The following is an 18,786-nucleotide window of genomic DNA, read 5'->3' as shown; positions in this document are numbered from 1 at the left end:
GGTCATTGTCTCGAGGTATGTCGTCAGCCATTAGGTCTGAGGTGAGGAGAAATTGTTTCATTTAGAGGATTGCAAATCTTTGGTATTCCCTGTGCTCAGTCATTGAGTAAATTCAAGACAGATCAATAGATTTTGAACATTGAGAGATATGAGAATAGGGTAGCAAAGTGGAGTTGAGATAGATGATCAGCCATGATCTTATTGGATGGTGGAAATGGGCTCCCGGGGCCTTTTGACTTGCCCCAGCTCCTATTCCTTATGACTGCATAAGATTTTTAATAATGTTGATAAATGGAGTTAGACACTTCCTTTTAGGGATGATTTATTTCCACACTTAAAAAATAAAATCAATGGACACTGAAGAGCTCATCCAATTAATGAGAGCAATGCCTGTCCAGCAGAATCTCAGTCATTAAGCTGATCACATCGGGGTGGACCAAACAGTTTAGCAACTCGTCGGTAGATATCACTGCCCTGTGAACTCCAGTAGGTTTGGAATTACAGTCCTTTCTTCCACAGCAATAATTAGCTTCCAGGTTATTTGTCAGAGAAATGTTATCATCCCTGGGGACACTGGGTACTCCGTGCTGGGCTACAGCAGCTGCTTCTCGGGCAACGGAAACTAGGTTAGGCCCGAAAGGGATGCTGGGGGTAAGGGTGGATATAGGTTCTGCAGGGTTCCTCACAGCGTCCGTAGCTGCCGAGTGCTCTGCTTCTTCACCTGAACCACATTTCCTTTTCCTAGAAAAGGCAGAAGAGCCCCGAGCTGATGTGTTTCTGCCCTTTGCGGAGCAAATCTTTGGCTTATCTAAACAGGCCTGAACTGCAAGGTTGACATAGTGCAAGTTTGTTTCATGCGAAGTGACTGCAGCCTAAATAAACAGGAAGAGAGAAAATCTATTAAAATGCTTTTATTTATAAATGTATAACACTTACTATTTCAACATATTGAAATGAATCTCAGGGGGAGGTGGTGGCTTGGTGGTAATGTCAGTGGACTAGTAATCCAGAGGCCCAGGTTAATGCTCTGGGAACATGGGTTCAAACCCCACCTCAGCAGCTGGTGGAATTTAAATTCAATTAATAGTCAGTAAGGGTGGCCATCTGCCATCAAAGAAATCTGCCACCCTTACCTGGTCTGGTCTACATGTGACTCCAGACCCACAGCAATGTGGCTGTTAAACTGTCCTTGGAAATGACCTAGCAAGCCAATCAGTTGAAAGGCAATTAGGAATAGGCATCAAATGCCAGTGACTCCCACATCCCATGAAAGAATAAAGAAAAAATTATTCATATCAGGCATTATTACATTATCGCACTTCAAATGTGTATTTAACACAAAAGTCTTATTTTTTTTAATTGGCTGCTGGGAAACCTGAAGCCAACCAATAAATGCTTTGGTACTGTTTACATTGCTTAATCAGAACAAATTTGGAACCAATTAATAAACACTCTGATACCGTTAGTCCTAACTGGATCACGGGGCATTTGCACCAATGAAAAAATCACTTTAACATCAACCACTTCCTTCACTGGATCTCAGAGATTCACCATGTGTCTTACAAATCTCTCAGATGTCATAAGCAAGACCACAAGAGATGATACATGCTTGGTTATTCAAGTTGGAAACGTTCAATAGGTCAGTCACCAACTGAAACAGAAAGATAGGTGAACAATTCTGTTGTGATCCTTCAGCAGAAACAGTGGGCCATAACTTCCTCGAAGTGGCAATCAGTGTCAGATTGCCACTCCGTACCTCATTACTTGCACTAAATTTCTTCCGTACCCGTTTCACCTGACCTTCTGATTCATGCTGGGCGAGATCCAGGCACCGCAGCTGTCCTCAAGGTCCAGTGTCGCAGTCCAACAGAGTCAGATTGAAGGACAGGCCCCCTTTCTTACGGCACTAGCTGCCATAAACCAGGCTTTTTTTATTCATTCATGGGATGTGGGCATCGCTGGCTAGGCCAGCATTTATTGCCCTTGAGAAGGTGGTGGTGAGCTGCCTTCTTGAACCGCTACAGTCCATGTGGTGTAGGTACACCCACAGTGCTGTTAGGGCAGGGCTGAGCTTGCCGTTGTCATTTCTGGTGCCTAAGTCAATGCCCAGTGGTCTGTCCAGTTTCATTCCTTATAGACTTTGCAGAGGTTTATACAACTGAGTGGTTTGCTAGGCCATTTCAGAGGGCATGCTGACATTTGCATCTGTGAGCTGACAGCCCAGGGACCAGGTCCTGAGGCTGCACGCCATGCCCAGCTCTACCGCTTCGGAGTCAGGCACGCCTGCTCCACAGCGCTGAGTGCACAGCTGGCGGGTGGCCTAGCTCGAAACTCCAGGCCAGGGATCGGGGCCTGTGGCTGGATATAACCCGAGGCCGAGAGGCTGCGGCTACTTACCATCCACTTAGCATTAATAATTTTATAAAAATCAATAATTTGTAGGTTTTCCTCTGTGATATTTGCCAGTTGGGCTGTTGTATGAAATGGCTGTTTGATTTGATCTAGAAGTTGAGGGGCAGGATTAGGAATTTAGCTGTTGGGAATGGAGGTCAATGGAGCAGGGTCTGGGTCTCATGGACAATATAAGCTTGGAGTGGAATTGAGGGACGTGAACTGGAGACATGGGGGGAGTTCAGGGCTCGAGCATAGAGCCTGGGGGCAGGTTTGGTTTGGTGGGCAAAGGGAAGGAATGAAAACAGCCGAACAAGCGGTCCTGATCTTGGTGAGACACAAATTAGTGAGCTTTTCAATGTAGTAATGAGATCAGAAGGAGTAGATTGGTTGGGGAGTCTAGGATTATGAGGCATAGTCAAAAAATTAGAGCCAGACCTTTCAGAAGTGAAGTTAGGAGCCACTTATTTGCACAAAAGGAGGTAGAAAATTGGAATTCTCTTCTGCAAATGACAATTGATGCTAGGTCAATGTTAATTGTTAGCCTGAGATTGATATCTTATTAACTGAAGGTTTAAGGGATATGGGATAAAGGAGTTAGGTCATGGATCAGCCATGACCTTACTGAAAGGCTCCAGGGGCTAAATGGTTTACTCCTGTTCCTAAGTTCCTATTAATTTGATGGAGGTGGCAGAGTGGGATTTAAGCAGTTGTTTGGCAGATAATAGAAAACAGGGATGATTCTGGAGTACTGGGCGGTTTTATCAGAAGAGCGAAACCTGGCGGTCCAATGGTTAATCCAGCTGTGCACGAAACATGTTCAAATCGATGCACCTTGGGTTTGAACTGTGGATCGGTAGCATAGTAGTTACGTTATTGGACTAGTAATCCAAAAGCCTGGACAATCTGGGGACATGAGTTCAAATCCCATGGCAGCTGGGGAATTTAAATTCAATGCATTAAATAAATCAGTAATGGTGACCACAGAATTACTCGATTGCTGTAAAATCCCATCAGATTTACTAATGTCCTTACCTGGTCTGGCCTATATGTGACTGCACAGCCAGAGCAATGTGGTTGACTCTGCCCTCTGAAATGGCCCAGCAAGCCACTAGATCATATTCAAGAAGGCAGCTTACCACCACATTTTCAAGGGTAAATAGAGATGGGTAATGAATGCTGGTCTTGCCTTCGATGGCCACATCCTATGAATAAATTTAAAACAAAAGGTATTGAATGATAAAAGATGGGGACTGTACCGAGGAGGAGAACTGGGATGTGAGCCATTGAAATACCAAGAATCATAGGGACCTTGGTGTGCATGTCCACTGGTCCCTTAAGGTAGCAGGACAGGTAGATAAGGTGGTTAAGAATGCATATGGGATACTTGCCTTTATTAGCCAAGGAATAGAACATAAGAGCAGGGAGGTTATGCTGGAACTGTATAAAATGCTGGTTAGGTCACAGCTAGAGTATTGTGTGCAGTTCTGGAATCTGCATTATAGGAAGGATGTGATTACACTAGAGAGAGTGCAGAGGAGATTTACCAGCATGTTGCCTAGGCTGGAGAGTTTTAGTTATGAGGAGAGATTGGATAGGTTGGGGTTATTTTCCTTGGAGCAGAGGAGATTGAGGGGGGACATGACTGAGGTGTATAAAATTATGAGGGGCATACATAGGGTAGACAGGAAGGAACTTTTTCCCTTGGTGGAGGGATCAATAACCAGGGGGCACAGATTTAAGGTAAGGGGCAGGAGGTTTAGAGGGGATGTGGGGAAGAATTTTTCCACCCAGAGGGTGGTGGGAAGCTGGAACTCGCTGTCTAAAAGGGTGGTAGAGGCAGAAACCCACATAACATTTAAGAAGTATTTAGAAGTGCACTTGCGATGCCATGGCATACAAGGCTATGGGCCTAGCACTGGAAAATGGGATTAGAATAGTTAGGTACTTGTTTGACTGGCGCAGACTGGATGGGCCGAAGAGCCTTTTTCTGTGCTGTAGACCTCTATGACTCTATTTAAGAGTCAATCATAGTGTTGTGGGTCTAGAGTCACCTGTAAGCCAGACTAGATAAGGATGGCAGATTTCCTTCTCTAAAAGACATTAGTGAAACAGATGGGTTTTTATGGCAATCGACAATGGTTTCATGGTCATCATTAGACTTTTAATTCCAGGTTTTTATTGAATTCAAATTTTACCATCTGTGATTTAAATCACATTTTCAGATGATTCCCAGAGCAGCGCAATTGCTCAGAAGAAGTTTGCACTTCTGGCCAATTGCCATGTAAACCCTTATTTGTTAAGTTCTGAGAAGGACTTCCCAGTGCATTTTTGGGATAGCTCCCCCCCCCACTTCTATTGCTGGGGAGTGCGGAAGTTATGGCCCAGTGTGCTCACTGATATCCTGCACATTCCCAGCATTTTGTGTGTTTGCACCTTACAACGTCACCAATGAAACCAACGGTTAGTTCATAAAATGGTCATCATGCTAAATCCAAATCCTTATATTCTATACATTCAAATTTGGTAACCGGGGCTGTTGCATCAAAACTCCGACAGACTAAACACTGATTCACGCACCTCCGTGGTATTCAGCCAGCTGGCAATATCAGCGCGAGGATCCACAGACTTCAGAGCACATACGACAGTGCGAGTCAACGCCTCCCCAACTCTGGCTTCATCATCGTCATCCTGGAAACAGAGCGGAATGGAATAAGAAACACGGCTACCACCAGGTTAGAAGTGGGAACTGTGCCGCGCTCCCAATATATGTGCAGCAGCACAAAAATTTTAATATCCCCAGCCAGGTCACAACTGGTCTATCAGGTTCAGACTTACAAGAGCGACCCAAGTCTTTTGACCAGGGACTGAGGTCACAATTACTGTACTTTTTAAAAAAAAACTTATTCCAAGGCTGGTGACCTCCTGACTAGGCTGTTATTTTCTCAGTTTCCTAGACTGGATGTAGAAACATGAATTTTCATCACTTTGCTTTCGAAACAACTGGGGCGTTGAAGGACGCATTTCATTCACGCACCCCCATCGCAACAAAGCGCAAATTTTTCACCACGGCTGCTGTCAAATAGAGATGCCCTCTTTAAAAACAAATCCCAGGGTGAAGCTTCCCTTTTAAACATCAGGATAGAACAAGTCTCAATTTTGGCTTACACTTTTAGTTGTGAATGTGAACTTGAATGTGAAAATCTGCAATGTATTATTTTTAGGAACACAGGGCCAAGAGCTGGCCATTAGCCACTCGAGCTTGATCAACCCCAATTTCTTACTGTTGCTCCATAGCCCTTGAAAACCTTTTCTAAAAAGCATCTATCACTGTTTTGAAACATTGGGAGAGAGTTCCAGAATCCCACTCCCCTTTAAATGGAATAATGCATCTTCATTTCATTCCTAAATGGTCTGCCTCTAAATTTAAGTTTATGCCTCCTTGACCTTGATTCCCTCACCAGAGGAAATTGTTTATCTACACTAAATTAATCATTTTATCACTCTAAATCCCTCAATTAGATCACCAACCAGACTCAACAGAATAAAAGCCAGCTTTATGCAACCTGTCCACGTGATTTAACTCCTTCAGCAATGGTATCATGCCAGGGAATCTGCACTGGAACCCCTCCAAGGCCAATATATCCTCCCAGCTTGTGGTGCCCAGAAGGAAGATGGTTGTGGTTGTTGGAGGTCAGTCATCTCAGCTCCAGGATATCATTGGAGTTCCTCAGGGTAGTGTCCTAGGCCCAATCATCTTCAGCTGCTTCATCAATGACGTTCCTTCCATCATAAGGTCAGAAGTGGGGGTATTCACTGATCGTTGCACAATATTCAGCACCATTCGGGACTTCTCAGATACTGAAACAGTCCATGTCCAAATACAGCAAGACCTGGACAAGATCCAGGCTTGGGTTGACAAGTGGCAAGTAACAGTCGTGCCACACAAGAGCTAGGCAATGACCATATCCAACAAGAGAGAATCTAACCATCGCCCCTTCATATTCAATGGCATTACCATCGCTGAATCCTCCACTATCAACATCCTGGGGGTTACCATTGATGAGAAACTGACCAGTCATATAAATATTATGGCTACAAGAGCAGGTCAGATGCTAAGAATTCTGCGGCGAGTAACTCATCTCCTAATTCCCCAAAGCCTGTCCACCATCTACAAGGCACAAGTCAGGAGTGTGACGGAATACTCTCCACTTGCCTGGATAAATGTAGCTCCAGCAACACTTGAAGCTTGACACCGAACAGGACAAAGCAGCCTGCTTGATTGGCACCCCATCCACAAACATTCACTCCCTCCACCACCGATGTACAGTGGCAGCAGTGTGTATCATCTACAAGATGCACTGCAGGAACTCACTAAGCCTCCTTAGACTGCACCTTCCAAACCCCAACCACTACCATCCAGAAGGGCAAGGACAGCATACACATGGGAACACCACCACTTGGAAATTCCCCTCCAAACTACGCACCATCCTGATTTGATATATCAACATTCCTTCACTGTCGCTGGGTCAAAAGCCTGGAACTCCCTTACTAACAGCACAGTGGGTGTACCTACACCACATGGACTGCAGTGGTTCCAGAAGGTAGTTCACCACCACCTTCTCAAAGGCAATTAGGGATGGGCAATAAATGCTAGCCTAGCCAAAAATGCCCACATAGACGATGAATTAAAAAAATACATAGCACTCCAGAGGGGGACTGAACAACAACCTGTACAAACTGAAGCATAATTTCCTCCCCTTTGTATACCACTAGAGATAAAAGCCAATGTTCCATTAGATTTTTAAATTGCTTTTTTTGCACCTCTCCACTAGTTTTATTTACTGATTTTTTTAAAAGTGAACACCCAAACCTTTTTTGCTCAAGATAAAATCAGTACAAGAAGAGCATTACCAAAATGCGCAGTCCTCAACATCAAGCAGGGAGGGGAGGGGAGCAATAAGGAAAGTATATTATACTCAACATGAAGCAGCAATAAAGGAACTACCCTTGAGCAAGAATAATGCATAGTGTATAATAACGCTTGGATCTTAAACTCCCTGGCCCATCACATCACGATAATCAAAGGCCCATAAAGATTTCTGCTGTTTTACTACCATATTACAACAGTCACATGAACCATAATACCATAGGAGCTCTCTTTATTACTTGAGTTATCAAAGAAATTACCCTAAAGTAATTAGAGGTCCTACAGCAAAAACACAAGGTGATCAAATGTAGTCAACAATATACTATGTGTGACATTTTTAATTATAACAAACGGAGACTCTCCTTCAGACCCTTTCAGAATTTTCCAGGTTGCTTTCAAAATTCATCACTGTATCACTCTTTTAATTGCGCTCTCTATTTTTTTGTGTAAAACACAACTTGGCACTGAGGGTTACACGTGATATGCTCAGGCATATTTTCACTTTTATCTTCATTTCCGTGCAGCATTGACATTAGGATCAAGCCAAAAGCACAACTGATCAGTCAGACAAGAAGATAGAGAGATGGCATTTCCATTCTTCTTTGTAACTAATCTCCTGGGAGTCATTTTGGCCTTTTGAGCAAGTTTTCTGCTGGAGGTAATGCTGCCAGCATTGCATGAAAAGGTTACCCAATGTTCAGAAGTTTGATTATTTTCCCAGTCTTCAAATGCATTGACCTGCACTGAGATACAGCTCCACTGCTCTCCCAGCAGCTGCCCAAGTGACAGTTCCTTATGAGAGAGCCGGGACAGCAAATGTCAGTAAGACATCACAATCAATCAAGCAAACAAACAAACCTTCAAGAAAAAGCCACTGGATGGCCAGAAAGCATGGAAGGTCAGTCTGATGTTTCCTTCCATGAGCATAGGAGCTCGGGGGATATTTCTGTAACATTCCTACAGCTGCCTACTGAAGATCAACTATCTCAAAGCAGACCAGCAAATATACTTTTGAGCCTTCTTGGTCTGTAAGGTTCAGCTTTCAGGTGCCAGCCATGGCTTAGTGAGTAGCACACTCAATGTGGGTTTGAATCCCATTCCAGAGACTTGAATAACAAATCTCTGCTGACCCTCTAGCACAGTACAACACTGTCACATGACACCAAACTGAGACACCGAGTGCCCTCTTGTAAAAGTGCCCATAGAATTGTTTCGAAGAACAGCAGGCAAGATCTCTCCTCCATACCCACCCCGTTTCCGATCCCCCCTTTTTTTCCAACAATTTATATAGACTTTTCTTTTCCCATCTATTTTCATTATTTTTAAATGTACTTCCATCTATTGTTTTATCTCTACCTTTTAGCCTATTTCGATCTCTTCCGTTCATCCCACCCCACCCCTACTAGGGCTATCTGTATCTTGCTTGTCCTGCTTTCTACCATTAATTAGCACATTCCTTAGATAATATCATCACCTTCAACACCTCTTTTGTCTATGACATCTTTTGGCTATCTCCACCTATCACTGGCCCTCTATCCAGCTCTACCTGTCCCACCCGCCCCTCCTTAAACCAGTTTATATTTCACCTCTTTTCTATTTTTACTTAGTTCTGTTGAAGAGTCATATGGACTCGAAACATTAACTGCGTTCCTCTCCGCAGATGCTGCCAGACCTGCTGAGTTTTTCCAGGTATTTTTATTTTTGTTTAAGATCTCCCTGATGTCCTGGCCACCAGTTACAGCTCAACCAACATCATCGACACAGATTAGCTGGTCAAAATGCTGTTTGTGTAACCCTGCTGTGTGCTAATTTTGGCTACCATGTTTCCTACATTACAGTGACTTTTGCTTCAGAAAATACATCATTGGCTATTAAGCTGTTTTGAGTGCACTGACCTCATGAAAGACTATATAAATGGAAATTTTCTCTTTCTTAACCTGTTCTTAAATGTTGACATGGTTTCTGCATCCATCATTTAGTGCACTGCATAGCCTTACAGCCCGCTGCACATCTCCTGCTCTCTGTTTTAAATCTCTTTCATTAACATCTATGTCCTAGCAACAGTTGGTAATATTATTTTTCTCTTTTAACCTAACTCTTCATAATTTTAAACAACTATCACATCATACTGTTACCTCCTCTTATCTAAGGGGAAAAAGCCCAAATTTTTAAAATCTTTTATGTCAGGTTTAACTCACTGCCTGATCTATGATTCTACACCTGATCTATTTTATTACTCATAACTGGGTCTAGCAACATCTCTCCCACTGCAAGCATACAAACATATTGCTTGAGGAAGGAGTACATACTCTACTCTATTCCCTTTTCTGCTTTCTGTCTCTCCTTACCCTAGTCAACAAGTGGGTCATTGAAACCTCTTCAATAAAATAATTTTGTTATTTCTACTCAGATCCCTATCTGTCTGCAGATTTCCTTTTCCAATTCCCTCTCACAACGACAGTCTATACAGCAACACTACTAATATTTTATCTATATTCTGTCCTTTCTAAAAAATATTATAACCCCATTTTAATATTCTGCTCCTTCTCCAGTTTGCAGCTAAAGGTGACCTTTCATCACTCCAGGCCTCAACCTGAAACCTTAACTGTTTCCCTTGCCACAAATGCTGCATGACCTGCTGAGTATTTCCAGCAATTTGTGACTTTATTTCAGATTTACAGCATCTGTTGTATTTTTCCCTTGTATAAATGTAAGTTGTGTTTACCACTACACAAAAGTGATTTATTTATTTCTATGTGCTGATTCCTTAGATCCGATTCTCTCCTGGCTCCTTAAGCTCTCAGTATTGAAAATATTGCAGTACTCTTAATTTACAGCCGGTGAAAACATAACTTTAAGCACACCGGATGCATCATGATACTTGCCTTTAGAATATGAATAAACTAAACATATGCTGAATCAGTCTGTAATTCAGCAAAAGGTCACATTCATAAATTTACATTACTCTGAACAATGAACGTTAATGTTTAAATCATCTAGAGACTTATAGGTCTAATGAAAGTCAAGACCTTTAAACGTACAACACTGCAGGAGACAATGCTGCATCAAGAGTAATCCAAGTGTGTGCATGAATATTCATTTATTTGTAAATATGTTTATCTATATATAAATAGACTTACACTTTATGTAATGCATTTGTATACATATGCTTAAGTTGCCTAAGTTCTCAAACCACATCATCTGCAATGCCACTTAGCTTCTTTATGATTAAGTTGTTTACTTGCAAATCCAATTTGTATACAAGTAAACGATTCACCCCCTTTGTGCCTCTACTCCATTCATCCTGCTATTCAGTTGTTTAATTAAATTGCGAGCTCAAGGACTGAGTGCTGCACCTGTCTTCTGCATAGCAGTGAAGGACAGCAAATTAAGCCTTCTAGGAAGGACAAGTAAATAAGCTGTATAGCGCAGAGCAAAATACAAGCCATAAGAATATAAAAGAGTTGCATTATTTAAGGCCTTTCACAACCCTGGCTGCAAAGCGATTTGGGATATGCCTGTGAGATACTTTTTGAAGTGTAGTCATTGTTATATTCTAAAAAACCAGGTGGTGAAGGATAGAACAAGAGCCAATCTTTACACACTTTTATAAGCATTTATTTACGGAGACACACATTATAAAGGTGCATCTCCTCACTCAAAAACCAGTTTCAATTTGTTCCTTTTTATAGAGGCACAAGTGAATCACCAGTTAATGCCCACCACATTCCGGCTATTAAATATGATTAATATGTTGTAATTTAGGAAAAACAGTAGTCATTCTGCACAAAGCAAAATTCCACCAACAACAATGAGATATTGAGATATCGAGAATATTCATTTATTTGTAAACATGTTTATCTATATATAAATAGACTTATACGTTATGCAATGCATTTGTATACATATGCTTAAGTTGCCTAAGTTCTCAAACCACATCATCTGCAATGCCACTTAGCTTCTTTATGATTAAGTTGTTTACTTGCAAATCCAATTTGTATATAAGTAAATGATTCACCCGCTTTGTGCCTCTACTCCATTCGTCCAGCTATTCAGTTGCTTAATTAGATTGCAAGCTCAAGGACTGAATGCTGCTCCTGTGACGTTGGTTATGGGATTAATAAACATTGGCCAAAAAATATGAAAAGGACGGGCAGGAAAAGGTCAGCCTCTCCCATTCATTAAACCTCAGGTTTATGTATTTTTATGATGTTTTTTATTCTTCCATGGAAATAAAATACAGTAATGCTGCAATTAAGTATCATGAACCCCCACCCATGCAGTTGCTCCCACCGCCAGTGACCATGCAACACCCTAGCAACGGTTCATAGAAAAAAACCCAAGACAAATCCAGGGAAACTTTTTTCCGGCCACTTCCTGTGAAGTGAAAAAAAGAGAGTTCTGCAGACCACTGTGATCATAAGGCAATTTGCCCGACAATTCATTGACCTTTCGTATGTTCAGGGATGAGAGTGGCCGAAGACTGTGCACAGGTGGTGGAGGGAGTAATAGTTTAAGGTGGTGGATGGAGTGCGGATTAAGCGGGCTGCTTTGTCTTGGATGGTGTTGAGCTGCTTGAGTGTTGTTGGAGCCGCACCCATCCAGGTAAGTGGAGTGTGCTTCATCAGACTTGTACATGGTGCATAAGTTGCGGGGAGTCAGGAGGTGAGTTACTCGTTGCAGAATTCTTAACCTCTTGCCTCCTTTTATAGCCAAAGTACTTATGTAGCAGGTCCAGTTGAGTTTCTGGTCAATGGCAATCCCAGGATGTTTATGGTGAGGCATTCAGCAGTGGCAATGCTGTTGAACGTCATGGGGAGATGGTTAGATTCTCTCTTGTTAGGGATGATCATTGCCTGGCATATATGTATGAGTAAATGTTATTAACTGTTTATCAGCCCAAGCCTCAATGTTGTCCAGGTCTTGCTGCATATGGACACAGGCTAAGGGTTTGTGAATGGTACTGAACACTATGCAATCAGTAACAAATGTGCCCACATGTAACGTTATGAAGGAGGGAAGGTCATAAGTGAAGTAGCTGAAGACTGTTGGGCCAAAGTTCCCTGAGGAATGCCTGCAGTGATGTCCTGCAGCTGAAATGATTTATCTCCAACACCCACCAACATCTTCCTTTGTGCTAGGTATGACTGCAACCAGTGGAGAGTTTTCTTTCTAATTCCAGCAGATTTCAAGTTTGCTAAGGTTCCTGGATTGCACACTCAGTCAAATGATGCCTTAATGTCAAAGGCAGACACTCTGACCTCATCTCTAAAATTCAGCTCTTTCGTCCAAGTTTGGACCAAGGCTGTGATGAGGTCAGGAGCCGAGTGGCCCTGGCGGAATCCAAATTGAGCGTCAGTGAGCAGGCTATTGCTGTGCACCTGCCGCACGATAGCACTGTCGAAGACACCTTCCATCACTTTGCTGACAATCAAGAGTAGACTGAATGGATGGTAATTGGATTGGATTTGTCCTTTTTTGTGGACAGGACATACCTGAGCAATTTTCCACATTGTCAGGCAGATGCCAGTGTTGTAACTGCACTGGAACAGTTTGGCTAGGGGCACAGCTTGTTCTGGAGAACAAGTCTTCAGTGCAACAGCTAGGACATTGTCAGAGACCATAGCCTTTGCTGTATTTGGTGCCTTCATCCATTTCCTGATATCACGTGGAGTGAATCAAATTAGCTGACGACTGGCATCTATGCTGCTGGGGACCTCAGCAGGAGGCTAAGATGGATCACTAATTCAGCACTTCTGACTGAAGATGGTTGCAAATGGTTCAGTCTCATCATGCCCTGATTCTCCTGGTTCTCCCAACATTGAAAATGGGGGCATTTGTGGTGTATCCTCTTCCAGTTAGTTGTTTAATTGCCCATTGCCATTCGTGACTGGATGGGACAGGATTGCAGAGCTTCATTTTAATCTGTTGTTAGTGGGATCATTTAGCTCTGCCTATCGTATGCTACTTCCACTGTTTGGCAACAAGTAGTCCTATGTTGTATCTTCACCAGATTGGCACCTCATTTTTAGGTGTGCCTGGTGCTGCTCTTGGCATGCTCTCCTGCACTCTTCATTGAACCAGGGTTGATACTCTGTCTTGATGGTAATGATATAGTAAGGGATATGCCAGGCCATTAGGTTACAGTGGTCCAATACAGTTCTGCTGCTGATGGTCCCCAGCGCCACGTGGTTGCCCAGTTTTGAGCTGTTAAATCTGATCTAACATTTGGCACTGTGGTAGTGCCACATAACATGATAGAGGGTGCCCTCAGTGTGAAGACTGGACTTCATCTCCACAAGAACTGTGTAGTGGTCACTCCTATCGTCATGGTATTGATGTGGACAAGACGAAGTAGGATTTTCCCTCTTGATGGTTCGCTCACCACCTGCCACAGGTATAGTATAGCAGTAATGTCCTTCAGGACATGGCCAGTTCAGTCAGTAGTGGTGTTGCTAACCCACTCATGGTGATGGGTATTCTGTGCTTAAATACATTCTACGAGTGCCCTGGTTCTTGCTAATCTAATTCAAGTAGTCTATCCACCTGGAGACAAGCTTAGCAAGGAGATATTAGGACAATGGTGGGTTTTAATGAGTAACTTAAAGAATGAGAGAGAGGCAGAATGGTTTAGGGAGGGCCTTCCAGAGCTTACGGCTTCTGCAGCTGATGGCACAGCTGCAAATGGCAGAGCGATTCAAATCAAGGATGCCAAAGAGGTCAGAAATGGAGGAGTGCAGAGATCTCAGATGATTGTAGGGCTGGAGGGAGTTACAGAGATAGGGGCGGGTGACGCTGTGGAGGGATTTGAAAAAATTGGATGAAAATTTAAAATTGAGGTGTTGCTGGACTGAGAACCAATGAAAGTCAGTGAGCACAACGTGAGTTAGGATACGGGTAGCAGAGTTTTGGATGAGCTCAAGTTTACTGAGGATGCAAGGTGGGAAGCTGCTCTTGTATCATGGGAGAGGATTAAAAACTCGACACACTGCTCTTGTTGAGGTCTAAGCAAGATCTTGCACAAGGGCATCACAGTGCTTACTTTTATATTTCATGTCCTAACAACATACCCCTGTACTCTTTGTAGCCTCACAATTTTAAGACTAATGCACTATAACACCTGGGTCTCAATCCTGCAGAGTACAGCTATATACATGCCTGGCATTGGCCTGCCCACACTCATAACACGACACTTGACTTCATATGTCATCTGACAGATGAGGGTTCATTTTTCCTTCTGAATGTGGTCTTTTGTTCCTCATTCAGAGTTTCTGCCATTAACACAAGCCATTGTGTCAACTCTGAGCTGACTGGCACATCCCTCAACACATCCATCAAGTCAATATTGATAGTGACGAATAACACGTGACAAATATCCCTGCAGCAGCTAATTACTAACAGGTATTTTGAGAGACCTATGCGAAACTTTTAATGATTTGGCTATAGCCACCACAATCTTCCACTGCAGCTTCTTGCACTGATTTCTCAACTGCTTGGAAAATAGCTTTCATTGTCCTTTGTGGACCATGATACTTAAATTTTATTTTATTTTACTTCTGTCTGTAGACTATTTTTACTTAAGTCCTTGCACATGCCCAGTTAGACATTTTGCTCTGTTTTACCATGCACCCTTCACATGACTACAGGGGCATGCGTGGCTTAAGTCTGCATTAGTATGGCCATCAGGGTTTTTTCCTTCTATATTTGGTAATACAGTCATCTGGTTGGGCTACTTAATCTACCTGATACAAGCCCTCCGGCATTTTTGAAAATTTCTGAAAAGGGAAAGTACTTATTCTGATTTGTGGAGAAACAGTTAAAAGTTACCAGTTTTAACAGAATCCATCAAATATATCTGCTAACCTTTCTTCCAGCGCTACTGAATAGTCAGCATCAAATGCAGTAACATGAATTTATCGGCAGCTTTGCATTGTACATTATCAGCAAACTGTTTGGCTGAGGGAGGTGGAGAAAAAAAACAAAGACTTACATTTACACAGCACCTTTTCAGTACGTCCCTCCAATAACACTACAAAGAAAAATGATCTCATCATTATCACTGCTGTTTGTGGGATCTTGCTGTGCACAAACTGCCCGTCACACTTCCTAAATTATAAGTGTGACTACATTTAAAAGTATGTAATTGTCGGTAAAGCACTTTCCAGTGGTCCTGAAAGGCGCGGTATAAATTAAATCTTCCTTTTTATCTAAAAGAGGTTGCATATGTTACCAGTTCAATCCAGGAGTTAATGCTGACAGTGACAGGATCCAAGGATTCCACATAGTGCCACCAATGTTTGGGAACAAACAGGACCTAGAGGGAGAAAACAATTATATGCATGAAGAACACATCAGCAGCAATGAACCCAATGCATCTTCTCATGACTGCTTCATGGCTTACGAAAACTTGTAGTATCAATCAATTTTAAACACCTACCTTACCTTAGAAAAAAAAATATAGAGGGCATAATTCTTTGTTATTAAGGATATGCCAAGTTTTGGTTTGCAATTCCCTTTTTGTTTACTCTCACACAGGAATCAATCATGTCATCTGCTCATATATGGCAATGTTTGCAGAATGCACACCAGGAAATACAGTGATCACAGCAAAATGGGGCTTTTACAATTGTCCCCTTTTGCCAAATCCAAAACCAAGGAGAAAACAATGGGCAAGGAGCAAAAGGGTGGAATCAAAGCTTGAGTTTTAATATTTGGTTTACTAACAATGCAACTGGGGTGCCAGCTATGACTCAATGTGGCACTGTCGATTTTAAGTCAGAAGGTTGTCGGCTCAAGTCCCATTCCAGGGGTCTCAGCACTTAATCCAGTCTGACACTTCACTGTAGTGCTGAGCAGGCACTGCACTGGCAGCAGTGCCACCTTTCAAGTGAGATGTTAAAGCAAGGTTTCCTTTACCCTCTCGGGTGAACGTAAACAGCCCATGGCACTATTCCAAAAAGCAGGGGGATGCTATTCACTGTCCAGGCCAACATCTGCCCCATAGCAATATCACAAAAACTAGATTAGCTAGTCACTATCACATTGTTTTTACTTCAAACGTACTTCTTTGACTCTAACATACTGAGATGTAAAAGGTCCTGAAAGGTGCTATAAATGCATGATCTTTATTTCACTGATAATCTTGATCACCCATGCATTTACACCCCAAGATTGAGGAACAAATGCAACTTTTATTCATAGTTAAACCTCTCCACATTGCCTGCCAACACCCTAATCGAAGTCACAAATTACATCCCATGTGACTCATGCACTATTCCTCTTAATTCTTCTCAACCTTTCTGCAGCCTTTGACACAGTTGACACAATCCTTCTCCTCCTCCACCAGGAATGGAGCTGGGGATCCCGGATATGGATGCCAGCCACCATTTTTAAATAACTCCGGAGTCATTGACTCTGCAAAAATCTAGGCCCAAGTCTCATTTGCTTATAATCCGTGCTTGCTCACCTACATTAACTCTCAGTCCAGCAACACTCAATTTTCAATTTCTCATCTTCAAGTTCAAATCCTTCCACATAGCTCTGCAACTCTCCAAGAACCTCCAATTCTGCCCGCTTGCACATTCCCCATTTCCTTCGCTTGGTGGTTGTAACTTAAGCAACCTAGGCCCTAAGCTCTGTAGTTACCTCCTGAAACCACTCCACTTGTCTAATTAGGTAGGAATTAAAACTTTTTTTGATCAGCATTCTTTCAGCTGTCCTAATGTCTCCTTCCTTAGCTGAGTCATCTGTTCATAAACATCATCAGATCATAAAAAACAAGAGCAGGTGTAGGCCATTTGGCCCCTCGATCATCAGATCATAAAAAACAAGAGCAGGTGTAGGCCATTTGGCCCCTCGAGCCTGCTCTCGCATTCAGTACGATCATGGCTGACCTGATTATGGCCTTAACTCCACTTTCCTGCCTGTCTCCCAAAAACAATTGATTTCCTTGTAGATCAAGAATCTCTCTTAACTCAGCCTTGAATATATTCAATGACCCAACCTCCACCCTCAGAGCAGAAATTCCTCCTCTCAGTCTTAAATGGGAGACCCCTTATTCTTAAACTGTGCTTCCTAGTTCTAAACTTCCCCATAAGGGGAAACATCCTCTCAGTATCTATCCTGTCAAACCCCCTCAGAATCTTGTTTGTTTCAATAAGATCACTTCTCATTCTTTTACACTCCAGTGAGTATAGGCCCAATCTTTGAACATAAGACAACCTCCTCATCCCAGGAATCAGCTCAGTGAACCTTCTTTGAACTGCTTCCAATGCAAGTATGTCCCTCCTTAAGTGAGGTGACCAAAACTGTACACAGTACTCTACAGTTGCACCAAGAATTCCTTAATTTTTATACTCCACCCCCTTATAATTACTTACTGTACCTGCTTGCTAACATTTTGTGCCTGAACGTATGCCTGTGGAGCAATAGGTTACACTGCAAGTTGTTGTTTTTTTTCATATAACATGTCCAATTGCTGTCCTACATTTTAGAAATGTACAGAGCTCAAAATCGTATCACCCAGAACAAATGGATCTCTGCCTCCAAATGTGATGAATGTAGTTAAAAAAAACCTGATAGCTTGGTGTCCATGTTCTGTCTTTTTCTCTGCCATCTGTTCCATGGCTGCATTTTTCTCAGGCTGTTTCATGAAATAATGCAGCCAAAAAAAAAAAATCACAACTGAACAAACACCCTGAATTTATGTAAGCCGTAATCTTAGCCATAATTCTTGACTATATGTGGTGTCCATCCAAAACATTTGGCCAAGGCCTCAGGGACACCTTTAAACTTGTGTACAAATTTAGAGGGTTTGGTCCTCTCTCGGTCATCTCGCACCCTTAGAGCTTTGGCTAACTAAAAACAGGCCAATTACCACACAAAAAAGCAAAGCACAGCAAGAGCCACTCAGATATGCTTGTTGATCGTAATGCTCATTTGAAGTATGTTTTTAGCGCAGAGGTTCATTCCAACAGAAGACACACTGTTGGTTTCGATCAACAATTAAGGCAGCAGATACTGCTTTCTGGGCACGATTCCTGGCCAACACTGCAACTGAGCTGATTACTGCTTTAACAGATGTAATTACTTAGCAGCAAATGAAATATAGCTACTGACAGTGTTGTCACAAATACTAATTAGTAAGTGGCATTACTTTGCGAATTGTTATTTTTCTTTTGACCCATTTGAGGACTGAGCTTTGATAGTATGTTAGCTGCAATCCCATAGGCAAGGACACACAAAACACTAAAGGTATGGATCTGTGTGGGGCAAGAAACGAAAAAAGAACAAGGCAACTTAAATAAGAAATCAACCATAAAATGTTAACCACAACAGCAATATACTCCCCCCAAACAAGCATACGAGTTATCTCCACAGTACAAGTGTTTTATGGGATAAACATTGCATTTTCACTCAAGTAAGATTTTAAATGTACCGAAGGGGCTTGAATCTCTCCTGTGTTT

The 18,786-nt window shown here is 42.3% G+C and overlaps 1 protein-coding gene across 5 annotated transcripts in view; it reads right to left on the bottom strand.

The window, feature by feature from the left end:
• Nucleotides 1-305: 305 nt before the first annotated feature.
• hspbap1 (hspb associated protein 1) overlaps nt 306-18,786 on the bottom strand; it is a 79,297-nt gene continuing 60,816 nt past the window's right edge. For 4 of the 5 annotated variants that reach the window (XM_041200062.1, XM_041200064.1, XM_041200065.1 and 1 more), the window contains exons 6-9: nt 15,552-15,635; nt 15,312-15,350; nt 4,972-5,082; nt 306-872 (exon numbers count right to left, since the gene is read on the bottom strand). In XM_041200062.1, coding sequence (XP_041055996.1) covers nt 375-872; nt 4,972-5,082; nt 15,312-15,350; nt 15,552-15,635 — 732 coding nt within the window. In that variant the 3' untranslated portion in view covers nt 306-374. The remainder of the gene's footprint in view (nt 873-4,971; nt 5,083-15,311; nt 15,351-15,551; nt 15,636-18,786) is intronic. The other variant, XM_041200063.1, reaches the window with a different exon arrangement.

Source organism: Carcharodon carcharias, chromosome 12 (assembly GCF_017639515.1).
Source record: "Carcharodon carcharias isolate sCarCar2 chromosome 12, sCarCar2.pri, whole genome shotgun sequence".
Classification (NCBI taxonomy): domain Eukaryota; kingdom Metazoa; phylum Chordata; class Chondrichthyes; order Lamniformes; family Lamnidae; genus Carcharodon; species Carcharodon carcharias.
Note: the sequence above shows the minus strand (reverse complement) of the source record. Positions and strands in the feature narration are given on the sequence as shown.